General features: G+C 38.1%; 1 protein-coding gene across 2 annotated transcripts in view; it reads right to left on the reverse strand.

Annotated features, from left to right (window-relative positions):
• Positions 1-14,258, reverse strand: part of LOC136874735 (UDP-glycosyltransferase UGT5) — a 115,327-nt gene that overhangs the window by 54,393 nt on the left and 46,676 nt on the right. For both annotated transcript variants that reach the window (XM_067148403.2, XM_067148402.2), the window contains exon 3: positions 4,060-4,267. In XM_067148403.2, coding sequence (XP_067004504.2) covers positions 4,060-4,267 — 208 coding nt within the window. The remainder of the gene's footprint in view (positions 1-4,059; positions 4,268-14,258) is intronic.

Raw genomic sequence — 14,258 nt, forward strand, 5'->3', positions numbered from 1 at the left:
TGGAGTTAGAGAGGGCAACCCTGGACCTGCCAAGAGGTAATACCATATTGACTTACAAAGAAATCAGATGATATGGAGAAGAAGCAGTCACAAGGATGTATCACCAAGTTAGGCGTGACACATCTACAGTAAACACCAGATCAAAGGAATACGTCGTAATTACACTCAAAGTGTTGAAGGTACAGTCAAGTGAATCAGTGAGGGAAATATTTCGTATAAATTGTTAAATGTCCGATCAAGAAGAATCCAAATTCATGCCTAGTTTCTTTCAGTTGCAATGTCATAATTTCATATTCTCATCTGTTTTATCGCAACAAGACTCACTATTTTTTGATATATTATTTAAAGAATATATATTGTTCTATCAAACGAATTCATAGTTTTATTTCATTGACAGTAAAATATCTTAACCTCAAAATTAATGGGGAAACCGAACGCCAATCTCCTTTTCCCAGAACTTATATGGTATGTTGTCAAAAGTAAGCTTATTACCCCACACCCTAGAGATAGTCAAGAGTCTCTTTCTATTATTGCTGCACTGAGTGGCAGCTGGCGCCCTTCAAATAACGTATGTGTAAGTAAGCAGGTAACAAGTAAGTGTGAGTACAAGGTCCGACGAGTGTGTATTTTATTTAATGAATATTAATTTTCAGATTTTCCATTTTAAATGCAGATATTTCATATTTTTCAAGTTAAATCCAGTTTTATATAATGTTTGTAAAATTAGTCAGCGACTTAGGAAAGTCTCAACAGGTCGCAACCCAATGATCGCCGCATAATAGGCTCGTCCAGTTACGATCATGACCTTTATCCAGTATCCACGCTAGATGACATATTCATATCGCCTCTCCTAGGGCGAACATGAATTACACAACATTAGCGTTAACACAACATCAACAAGAACACAAGCCCAGCCAGTAATAACCACGAAGAAAACATAGCGTAGGGTCTCAATTCAGAACAACGGGCAAACACACATCATTCACACAGAGCTATTTTCCGTTCCCACATATTGAATCATTTGTACGTAAAACAAGCGCACACAAGAGAAGCAAATCAAACCTACGGCAAATGAAAATTAAAAAACCTGTAGAACAGGGTCTCAGTACACGAGATCAGCATAACTACGGCAATCCAAAAATCAAAATAAATACCTTACATCCCGAAGAATAGAATCAGCAGATTCTATATAATCCAAATTATTGACTCTGAGCAGCGAGTCGCGTAGGGTGGACGATAAATCCATTTGATAAGCCACCCAATATCTAGTGCAATAATTTTTTAGCTCATCGTTTCCACCTTCCTCGCATCATGATCCATCAGTGGAAGGCAAAGAGTGTCACAAGAGAGAAATCCTGTAATATGCCTCACATCAAATTGGAAGGCAGAAATCCTGATGGCCCAACGGCTGTACGACCAGTACGACGGGGCCTAGCTAATACCCAACTTAACGCTTGGTTATCCGTTTCTAGGTCGAATGTGACATGTTCCAGGTAGAGTCGGAACTTCTCTAGTGCAAACAGAACTGCCAATCCCTCAATTTCATAGGTAGAATGTTTGGCCTCTTGAGCCTATAAGGTCCTAGAAACATAGGCGATGGGTCGCCTTCCGAGTCCGAGCACCTGTTCGGCTCGCCAGGTGCAGGTCTTTTGATTTGATGCTCGTAGGTGACCTGCGCATCGTGATGAAGATGAAATGATGATGAAGACGACACACACACACCCAACCCTCGTGCCAGCGAAATTAACCAATGATGGTTAAAATTCCCAATCCTACCGGGAATCGAACCTGGGACCCCTCTGGCCAAAGGTCAGCACGCTAACCATTTAGCCATGGAGCCGGACCTTGACATGTGTTCTCTACCTATCTTATGTACGTTGCCTAGCGACAGTGAATCTAGGCCTATGCATTTAATCCTGGTGACAACACATTGAACTGTCATATTCCAACACACGTTTCCCGACGATTTCTCGTTCATAACTCACCAACGAAAGCGAAAATTAAAAATCCGGCTTCCAGGTGCATTCAGACCCTCTTCCATCTACCTATGCTCAAAATGTCAGATCTCTGCGTGCTGTACATTTTACTGCGCATCGCGCAAACGCAAAACAAACACAGACAAACACTTCATTTCTTTATTATAGATGAATTACTGACGCACGTAATTCAATTAATGATCTAGGAGTACGCATCACAAACAATTTGTCGTTTAACCCACATATTTATGACACAATTACTGATGCAAAAAAAAACCTGAGCTTCTCAATCCGACACACCAGAGACCTGAATCATATCCAAGCCCTCGAACAATACACGTGTGAGGTCCAAACTTGAGTACGCGTCGGTAATTTGGTCTCCCCTTGATAAATCTTATCAAAATCATGTGGAGAAATTTCAAAAACGTTTCTTACGTTATTTTTACTTTAAAAAATATAACAGGTTTGTCCCTAGTGGCATAATTCACTATAAAGATCTCCTGAAAGGATTTAACTTCACTTCATTATTAAATCGACGTATAATAAATAATCAAAAATACCTCCATAGAGTTATCAATAATGTGGTAGATAACAGTTACTTTCTACAACAATTATCGTTCAATACCCGGAAAGGCAGTTTAAGACACAGACATCACTTGTGTCTTCCGATTTCTAAAACAGTATTTTATAGAAGCTCACCACTGTTTAGAATGTGCGTTACTTATAACGTAACAGTTCATATATTTCCTTATCTTGATTTAGACTTTGCTGTTAGATACAATGATTATGTCAAATTATTGAAGAAGGAACACAGTTAAAGTAATGGTCGCAATATGCTGGGTACTTTGAGTTCAGTTAAAGCACTATTTCTGAAGACATACCCTATATGTACTCTATTAATACTTATTTCGTAGTTAGTTTGTGTTTCATTTTAGTCCTTTATTTTATTTAAATATAGATGAACAAAATTTAGGGAAAACTGCAAACAAATTATCATTAGGACCTACTAGCGTCTTTTTACACTTAAGATTTAATGTGTTGATCATACTGATTGCCACAACTCATCTCTCACCAAACATATATATTTCATGCCTTACTTTCCATGATTTTCTTCTTATACGTCAGTTGCTTTAAATGGTTTCAGTTTAAGACTAGAGTTATTTCTTTTGTAGATACTAATTCTTAATTTATTTTATGTTTTACCGGGCGAGTTGGCCGTGCGTGTAGAGGCGCGCGGCTGTGAGCTTGCATCCGGGAGATAGTAGGTTCGAATCCCACTATCGGCAGCCCTGAAAATGGTTTTCCGTGGTTTCCCATTTTCACACCAGGCAAATGCTGGGGCTGTACCTTAATTAAGGCCACGGACGCTTCCTTCCAACTCCTAGGCTTTTCCTATCCCATCGTCGCCATAAGACCTATCCGTGTCGGTGCGACGTAAAGCCCCTAGCAAAAAAAAATATTATGTTTCTTTATTTCTACTTTTATCTTATTATTTTTTAGACATTAAATATTTTAGGTTAGGCTATAAGTCCACTTCGAACTTGCAAATGTATTAATGTGCTGTAAATTTCGTTTGCTGCCTCATTCTTAATAATGTTGTATATTTTTATTTTGAGACATGAAGTTCTTTCTGACATATGTTATTTTCAATAAATGTGCAGTGACTAAGCCACCTGCAATTGGAGAAACATCTCTGTTGGTAGTATGAAATAAAAAATAAATTAGTAAACCTGAAAAATTTGTTTCTCGACAGAGTTTCTTAAGTAAGGATATATTAATTTTATCAGAAAATACTGATGTTCATCTCTTTTATATTTAATTTTTCACAGTCACTTTTTATTGTTTCTGTTGTAGTTGCTGTAAAATTATGTACACATTTTTTACCTTATGTGATTAATTGTAAGAGTGGGCCAGGTGTCCTGACTACAGCATGAGCAATAAAGTCATCTAAGAATAATAATTTAAGAAATTGTCTCTGAGATTAAAATCTAAAAAAGATTGAATTAAAAATTTTCGATCTATAGTGTTCCAACTTCGCTTAAGATTTGGTGGTCATGAGAAAGTACTGTGATCATTACTTTACCAAAGCGAGCGGCGCAGAGTAGACGTGCGCCAATGGTAGCATACATTCACACATGTAAGCATCCACCACCACCAGATCGAAGGTCGACTCTGATGATATCAACTTCTTGAAGGCCTCATTATCCAAAGATAACTTGCACATCATATCCGACATCGTCATAAATACACCCAGCAGCAACATGTAGGGAGCTACTTTTTGAGCGCCGTGTCTGTAATCAGATAACATTAATGTTTCATTTTACGGTGGAACTGTTATAAATGATGTTATTGACTTTTGTCTCTTTCAGATGGTGGACAGACATTGACTAATCTATATATATAAAGTAGCTTGTCCTGACTGACTGACTGACTGACTGACTGACTGACTGATTCATCATCGCCGAGCCAAAACTACTGGACATAAAGAAATGAAATTTTGGAGATATATTCATATTAAGATGTAGGTGCTCGCTAAGAGAGGATTTTTGGATATTCCGTCGCTAAGGGGGTGAAAAGGGGGGTGAAATTTTAAAATGAGTGTGTCTATATCTCAAAACTTTAAAAGTTGACAGATGTGAAAATTGGTATTTAGAATCTTCTTTAAAAATAAGGAAACACGTATTTTTTTGTTTTGAGACAATCCCAATAGGAGGAGCACAAAAGGGTGAAAAAGGGGTTGAATGCCTTTAATCGGGATACCGGTACTTATATCTCAGAAACTGAAGATATTACAGACATGAAAATTGGTACTTTTGATCTCTTTTAAAAATAAAGAAACACGTATTTTTTTGTTTGGGGGAAATCCAATTAATGGGAGGGTGAAAAGGGGTGAATTTTTAAAATGGGTGCATCTATATCTCAAAACTCTTAAAGTTTACAGATGTAAAAATTGGTACTTAGAATCTTCATTAAAAACAAAGAAACACGTATTTTTTTGTTTTCGGAAAATCCCAATAGGAGGGGTGAAAAGGGGTGAAAACGTGGTTGAATGACTTTCATGAGGATACTTATATCTCAGAAACTGAAGATATTACAGACCTGAAAATTGGTGTTTAGGATCTCCTTTAAAAATAAAGAAACACATATTTTTTGTTTTTGGAAAATCCAATTAATGGGGGTGTGAAAAGGGGGTGAATTTTTAAAATGAGTCTATCTATATCTCAAAACTTTTAAAGTTTAAAGATGTAAAAATTGGCATTTAGAATCTCCTTTAAAAATAAAGAAACACGTATTTTTTTGTTTTCGGAAAATCCCAATTGGAAGGGTGGAAAAGGGTGAAAAAGCGGTTGAATGCCTTTAATGAGGCTACTTATATTTCAGAACCTGAAGATATTACAGACCTGAAAATTGGTATTTGGGATTTACTTTAAAAATAAAGAAACAGGGATTTTTTTGATTTTGGAAAATCCAAATAATGGAGGGTGAAAAGGGGGGTGAATTTTTAAAATGAGTGTGTCTACATCTTAAAACTATAAACGTTTACAGATGTAAAAAAATGGTATTTAGAATCTTCTTTAAAAATACAAGAACACGTATTTTTTGCTTTCTTTAAATCCCAATAGGAGGGGTGTAAATGGGTGAATAATGGGATGAATGCCTTTAATGAGGATACATATATCTCAGAAACTGAAAATATTACGGAACTGAAAATTTGTATATGGGAGCTCCTTTAAAAATAAGGAAACACGTATTTTTTTGTTTTTGGAAAATCCAATTAATGGGGGTTAAACAGGAGTGACAAACTGGGGTGAATTTTTTGAAAGACTATATCTACAGAATATCTGAGAAACGTAAAATGTTATAGAGGTAAAAAGTGGGTATTTGGAATCTCCTGTAAATGTAAAGAAAGATAGGTGATTTGTTTTCGGAAACTCCACGTAAGGGGAAATAAAAAGGGGTGAAATTTTAAAAAGCGAATTTCTACAGTATATCTCAAAAACTTAACATGTTACAGAAGTGAAAAATGGTATTTTTATCTCTATTAAAATAAAGAAACGTGTATTTTCAGCTTTCGGAAATACCACTTGGGTGGAAGGGGGGGGGGTAAAAGTGATTGAAAATGGTGTTGAATTCTTTTAATTAGGCTACTGATATCTCAAAAATGAAGATATTACAGACGTGAAATCTGCTTTGGAATCTGCTTTAAAAGTAAAGAAACACGTATTCTCGGAAAATCCAATGAAGGGGGGGGGGTGAAAGAATTGAAAAATTAATTGAATTAATTGTATGAGAATACATACATCTAATAGAAACTAAAGTTGTTACGGACGTGAAAATTGGTATTTGAATCTCCTTAAACAAAGAAAAACGCGTTTGGGGGGCGGGAGTGAAAAGGAGTTGAATTCCTTTCATGAAGACACATAAATCAAAAACTGAAGAAGTTACAGTCGTGATAATTACTATTTAGAAGATCCTTTACTATTAAGGAAACAAGTATATTTTGCCGGAAAATTCACTTACGGGGTGGGGGGGGGAGGGGAGTGTGAAAGGAAGTGAAAATAAAGTGAATTATTTTTATGGGGATACTTATATCTCAAAACTGAATGTAACAGATGTGAACATTGGTGTTTGGAATATCTTTTAAACATAAAGAAACACGTCTTCTACTTTTTGGGGGGGGGGGGGGTGTAAATAAACTTAACGGCGGTGGGGTGTAAAAGGAGGTGAGATCAATTGATTTTACTGTTCATAATGTACTTAAGGACCCTCCGTTGCTCAGGCGGCAGCGCGCCGGCCTCTCGCAGCTGGGTTCCGTGGTTCAAATCCCGGTCACTCTATGTGACATTCGTGCTGGACAAAACGGAGGCGGGACAGGTTTTTCTCCGGTTACTTCGATTTTCTCTCTCATCATTCATTCCAGCAACACTGTCCAATATTTCATTTCATTTGTCATTCAACGATCATTGCCCCAGAGGTGTGCTTCGGCAGCCGGCACAATTCCTATTGTCGCTGCTAGATGGGGCTTTATTCATTCCATTCCTGACCCTGTCGAATGACTGGAAACAGGCTATATAGTTTCGATGTACTTATTCTGATCATAAACCGATCATTTTAAATCTTTCCTGGGCTGGTTTTCAACAGCCATCTTTTCCTTCGGAGAACGTTCTTAGATTACAGTAGATCCTCCTGGCATGTAAATAAAAATTTAAACACATTTGAAATAAACGATAGGAATGAGATGGACCGTCAAATTGTTCACCTCTATAATAAGGTCAACAATGCACGGAAGTATGTCATTGGTATCGCCAGAAATCCCGCACACTTGCCTACGCGCGACGATGGTGCTGGTCACATTGTAACAATGACACTGGCAGCAGATGTAATTTACCTCCAAGTAGCGATCTTGCAGCTTGCTGTGGGGTTCAGAACATCTTTTAATAATAATAATAATAATAATAATAATAATAATAATAATAATAATAATAATAATGTTCTGGACCGTTGTCAAATGTGCGGACCCCCCTGGAAAATGGTCCTGGACGGGTAATGACTAAGAATGCAGTCCGGCCGCGGGTTCAGTACCGCCAAGGCACCTAAGACGACACCACGCCGGATCTCCTGAAGGATTTGATCCATATTAAAAACGCTTATAGGAAAAGATGGCAAAGATTTAGGGACCCAACTGACGGGGTGGAATATCTGGACCTAGCCCGGGAAGTACGAAATCGATTGCTGGAAAGAAAGATTGAAAAATGTGAGGAAACGTACCGTAATCTATTAGAAAACGAGTCAGATCGCGAATTTTGGCGGATTCTCGCAGAAAACGAGTCAGATCGCGAATTTCGGCGGATTATATATCTAAAACAATTAGCATTCAATTATAAATTTCAGTATAATACCGTAGCGAAGCACGGGTATCTTGCTAGTCTATATATATAAAATAACTTGTCCTGACTGACTGACTGATTCATCATCGCCGAGCCAAAACTACTGGACATAAAGAAATGAAATTTTGGGGATATATTCATATTAAGATGTAGGTGCTCGCTAAGAGAGGATTTTTTGATATTCCGTCGCTAAGGGGGTGAAAAGGGGGGTGAAATTTTAAAAAGAGTGTATCTATATCTCAAAACTTTAAAAGTTTACAGATGTAAAAATTGGTATTTAGAATCTTCTTTTAAAATAAGGATACACGTATTTTTTTGTTTTCTGAAAACCCCAATAGGGGGGGTGAAAAAGGGTGAAAATTAGGAAAAATGGGTTGAATGCCTTCAATCAGGATACCGGTACTTATATCTCAGAAACTGAAGATATTACAGACCTCAAAATTGGTACTTTTGATCTCTTTTAAAAATAAAGAAACACGTATTTTTTTGTTTTTGGAAAATCCAATTAATGGGAGGGTGAAAAGGGGGTGAATTTTTAAAATGAGTGAATCTCTATCTCCAAACTTTTAAAGTTTGCAGATGTAAAAACTGGTATTTAGAATCTTCATTAAAAATAAAGAAACACGTATTTTTTTGTTTTCGGAAAATCGCAATAGGAGGAATGAAAAGGGGTGGAAAAAGGGTTGAATGCCTTTAATGAGACTACTTATATCTCAGAAACTGAAGATACTACAGACCTGAAAATCGGTATTTGGGATCACCTTTAAAAATAAAGAAACACGTATTTTTTTGTTTCTGGAAAATCCAATTAAGGGAGGGGGTGAAAGGGGGTAATATTTTAAAATGAGTGTATCTATATCTCAAAACTCTTAAAGGTTATAGATGTGAAAATTGGTATTTAGAATCTCCTTTAAAAATAAAGAAACACGTATATTTTGTTTTCGGAAAATCGAATTAATGGCGGTTAAACAGGAGTGGGGTGAATTTTTGAAAGACTATATCTACAGAATATCTTGGAAACGTAAAATGTTACAGACCTAAAAAGTGGGTGTTTGGAATCTCCTGTAAATGTAAAGAAACATTTGTTTGTTTTTGGAAACTCCACTTAAGGGGAACTCAAAAAGGGTGAAATTTTGAAATGAGAATTTTTACAGTATATCTAAAAAACTTAACATGTTACAGAAGTGAAAAATGGTATTTTTTTATCTCTATTAAACATAAAGAAACGTGTATTTTTAGTTTTCGGAAATATCACCTGGGTGGAGGGGGGGTAAAAGTGACTGAAAATGGTGTTGAATTCTTTTAATTAGGCTACTGATATATCAAAAATGAAGATTTTACAGACGTGAAATTTGATATTTTCAATCTGCTTTAAAAGTAAAAATACACGTATTCTCTTAAAATCCAATGAAGCGGGGGGAGGGGGGTTAGAATTGAAAAATTAATTGGCTTAATTGTATGAGAATACATGCATCTAATAAAAACTAAAGTTATTACAGATGTGAAAATTCGTATTTGGATCTCCTTTCAAAACAAAAAAAAAAAACAAAAAAAAAAACCGTTTTGGCCGGGAAACCATCTTGGAGGGCGGGAGTGTAAAGGAGTTGAATTCCTTTCATGAGGACACATAAATAAAAAACTGAAGAAGTTAGAGTCGTGATAATTGGTATTTAGAAGATCCTTTACTATTAAAGAAACAAGTATTTTTTTCGGTAAAGTTCACTTAGGGGGGGGGGGGCAGTAGTGTGAAATGAAGTGAAAAAAGTAAATTACTTTTATGGGGATACTTATATCTCAAAACTGAAGGTAATAGACGTGAACATTGGTGTTTGGAATCTCCCTTAAACATAAAGAAACAAGCCTTCTTTTAATTTTTTTGCGGGGGGGGGGTGGTAGCGGTAAATAAACTTAACGGCGGTGGGGTGTAGAAGGAGGTGAGACCAATTGATTTTACTGTTATTAATGTACTTATAAGGATCCTCCGATGCTCAGGCGGCACCGCGCCGGCCTCTCAAAGCTGGGTTCCGTGGTTCAAATCCCGGTCACTCCATGTGACATTCGTGCTGGACGAAACGGAGGCGGGACAGGTTTTTCTCCAGATACTCCGGTTTTCCCTGTCATCAGCCATTCCAGCAACACATAATAATAATAATAATGTTCCAGACCGTCGTCAAATGTGCGGACCGCGCTGGCAACGGCTCCTGGACGGGTAATGACTTTGAATGCAGTCCGGCCGCGGGTTCAGTGCCGCCAAATCACCCAATATGACACCACGCGGATCTCCTGAAGGATTTTATCCATATTAAAAATGATTAAAGGAAAAGATGGCAAAGATTTACGGACCCAACTGACCAGGAGGAATACCTGAGCCTAGCCCGGGAAGTACAAAATCGATTGCTGGAAAGGAATATTGAAAAATGGGAGGAAACGTGCTTTAAAATAATAGAAAACGAGTCAGATCGGGAATTTTGGAGGATTCTCGCAGAAAACGAGTCAGATCGCGAATTTCGGCGGATTATATATCTAAAACAATAAGCATTCAATTATAAATTTCAGTATAATACCGTAGCGAAGCACGGGTATCTTGCTAGTAATGCTATATACCTCCTCAAGTCACTTGTGTACAAACTGTGAAAATTCTTGGAGAAGTCAAAGGTAATGGATTTCGCCACTGTAATGAGGCGATGTTTTGTGTCACGTGGTCGGGTTGTTCATGTTGACAAATAATTCGCGCGCCGTTGTCATTTTATCAGCTGCTGAAGTTAGCCAATAAATTCGAAAGGGCTTAGCACAGCAGTGTTGCTAAATTTGCATGTAGCTTAAGGCGGGCTTGATAGCACCAGTCGAAGAATCAAACTTCGGTATGGACGGGGTTTGAATACAGACCTCCGAGTTGGCAGGATGGCGCCAAGGCAACAACGCCCCGGTGACACCGGCTGAAACCAATGCTGTGTTTGTATTTGAATCTGATTTCTCGGCAAGGCTCAGCCGTTCTTAACTCACATGCACATTCTTTTTCTTATTCAATATTATTTTAGAGTTTTTACTGATATTTCCTTTTCTTTCTTGTTTTTCGTTGTATTTTCTATCTAAAGACGACACACATACCCAGTCCCCCAGCCAGTGGAAATAACCAATTAAGGTTAAAATCTCCAACCCTGCCGGAAATCGAACTCGGTACCCTTTGAATCAATTGCCAGCTCGCTAGCTGTTTAGCCATGAGGCCGGACACTGCTGCCCAAAGCCCATTTGAATTCGCCCACGAAGCGATCTCATTGGCTAACTTCAAAAGCTGATAAAATGATGGTACGAGGTATCGAATTACTCATCAGCATGACGAACCCTTTACCTCTGATATATCCAGTTCGCATTGTTTACGACCATCCTTTATATTGTCCAGTTATGCATCAATTCATAGTAATCATTAATAGGTATAATTTGTATGTAGCAGTTATCTATATAGTCCCCGCCATAAAGGGGCAGCGAGCTTGCCTCTTATCTGGAGGTCCTTCCTTCAATTTCCGACCAGGTCCGATATTTTTAACTAGATCTCATGGCTAGTGTGCTGTCCAATGAGAAATAGCAGCCCCCGTCTAGAAAGACAAGAATAACGGTCGAGAGGATTCGTCGCGATAACGCGCAGTACCTCGTAATCTGCAGGCCTTCAGGCTGAGCAGCAATCGGTTGGTAGATCGATGTCCGTCAGGGCTGTAGTGTCATGGCTTTTTTCACTCATCGATATACATTTTTAAGAAAGGGCTTTTCTCTGTACTTTAGTAAGAAATTCAGACGAAATTCGTATTTTTGTTTCAGTTATGTCCAGAATAATAAGGAAATGCAATATTTCTCAAATCCACTATGTTTGGTTGCATGTATGTACGCGTATATGAGGAAAGAAGGCACTACAATTTATGCTGGGTAGTTTAAGGAAGGTCTAAAAGTGAATTTTCTAATACTGATTCCATCGATAAGAGCTAAATAACAGAACTTGTAGTAAGCACCATTTCCTGTGTTATGCACAGTACGCAATGATCCTACGACGAATAATAACGGAAATATTTACGATGTTTAACATTTTATTAATTTCCCGCATCCTGCCGTTGTTAATGTTAAACTTATCCTTTCTAACAAAGTGAAGAGGCAGAGTAAACTCAAATCCCCCGTGTCCTATACATTTCATCTTAGTAGACAAATTACTGATCCCCAAACTTGAGTGTGTTGTGTTTCCCAAAGCGGTTCGTGCGTGACGTGCGATCTAGAGGAGTTCCCTGCCGAATGCAACAGTCTAAATGGTGTCCTACCGGGCGAGTTGGCCGTGCGCGTAGAGGCGCGCGGCTGTGAAGCTTGCATCCGGGAGATAGTAGGTTCGAATCCCACTATCGGCAGCCCTGAAAATGGTTTTCCGTGGTTTCCCATTTTCACACCAGGCAAATGCTGGGGCTGTACCTTAATTAAGGCCACGGCCGCTTCCTTCCCATTCCTAGGCCTTTCCTATCCCATCGTCGCCATAAGACCTATCTGTGTCGGTGCGACGTAAAGCAACTAGCAAAAAAATGGTGTCCTGTAAATCACCACGTGCAGGGGCCTTTGCCAGTAAAGAGTATTACCGAGGGTCTTTCTCGCCATTTCTCTACAATACTTAGAGCTTGGGCTTCCCCACTACCTGTGATTAACATTTAAAGCCTAACCTTCACAGGTAGCGTGCTCTGTCCTGAAGAGTCAAGTGAATTTTCATGATTCCCAGCACACTTTTCACAGGCTTTGTACTGGCTACATTCAATATTGATGCAAAGGCGTGCTTAAAATCAGCTATCGGCTTCGTCAATTACTTACTTATACTCATAAGCCAACATTTAAGCTCCTGCACTTTATAATAACTCTTCATACCTTTTGGAGATGAGAAATAAGTTCGAAGAAGTTAGACTGTTTTCTTCATTTTTAACCATTGTTATGGTTTGTCATCCAGAGTCGTGTAAAGAGTCTTCCTTCTTTTACTTTCCATGTTCTTAACTCACGTGCTGTGCTCTCGTTTCTTTCTTTAAACAGATGATGGAGTACTTGACTTGAGGATTCGTTATTCCAAATTCGGTGTTAATTTTATCGTATTATCCCTCGACAGAGTTGGTGCTTCCATGACGCCTGTTGTAATTCCGAAACTCGATTGGGACTTTGTGGTTTTCCATCCATCTCTCCACGAAATAATCCAAAAATCCATAACGTTTTTCATTGTGAGGTACTCTGGAATCTAAGGTAGGGGGCCATATTTCGTCCCCTTAGCAGATTTGGACTGTTAATTTTTTCTAGGGAATTTCCTATTGTCTAATTTGGTAAACCTTAATAATGTTTATAAATATTTTTTTATGTGCTGAAGTTGCCAGCATTACTACGGCTTCCTTCTTCCTTATGTTATGGATCAATCAGAAAAGTTTGGATATATTTTTGTAGCCAATTAAAACTGGGGGTGTGTACAGGCATTCTGCCTAGCTCTGAAGAGTTTTGGAACTTTCCCCTCTGAGTTACTATGAAAGGTGGGCGCTTTGGGGCCAAACTGTCATCTTCGAGTCTAAGTGGGTGTACGGTGTAGTTGGGGGCAGGGACAGCCTTGCCGTCGTCAGAAGGTCCAACAGCTTAAGGTAATGGCAGACATATTTTAATATGTGATAGCTCCAGGCAGTTAACTTGAGGGAAAGGTTTCAAACTTCTTTTTAATGTAAAACTGCAAAGTTTAATATCACCTTTTTAAATGTAAATTTTCAGGCAAGTCTGAATATTTTGTTCAAATCCCTGCTGGGAAATATGTAACTTAGGGAATAAAGAGTGTTCACCCTCTATTAATACCCATCAACTTGGTATGGGGGTAACTTTGATTCCCTAAATCTCTAAATTGTTAACACTATTTTGGAACTTAAAACTTCGCATCTACAGTAGTCACCCCTCTGTAACTTCGGGCCGTAAGCTCATGTAGAATTATTTAGTGTATATCAAAAGTGGTGCAAATGTTTCGACTCCTCGCATTTTGTTTATGGTCGATCGTTGATGGCCATTGCCCCTGTTAAATTTTCATTATTTATAGACGTGTGTGTAATTGACCGTTGAGTTGAAATGACAGTAAACACAGTTTCTGAAGTTAACCGAGTGTAAATATGCATAAGAAATTGGTGCGTCGAAGAGGCTGGACTGTATTAATGTTTGAAGCTCATTGTACTATACGATGTAAGTGAGTGGAGCTAATATGCTCTTTGAAATAATGTACCTTTAGAGGTACCATGCTCATTCATTTGTTAACTATTGCATCGAAAATATTTTCAATTGTACCCGATTGTTGACTTTAAGTCGTCGTTATCTGAGCTGACAATCTCATAGTTATTCCATTTAACTGTTATTTGTTGTTATT

This window comes from Anabrus simplex, chromosome 5 (assembly GCF_040414725.1).
Source record: "Anabrus simplex isolate iqAnaSimp1 chromosome 5, ASM4041472v1, whole genome shotgun sequence".
Lineage (NCBI taxonomy): Eukaryota > Metazoa > Arthropoda > Insecta > Orthoptera > Tettigoniidae > Anabrus > Anabrus simplex.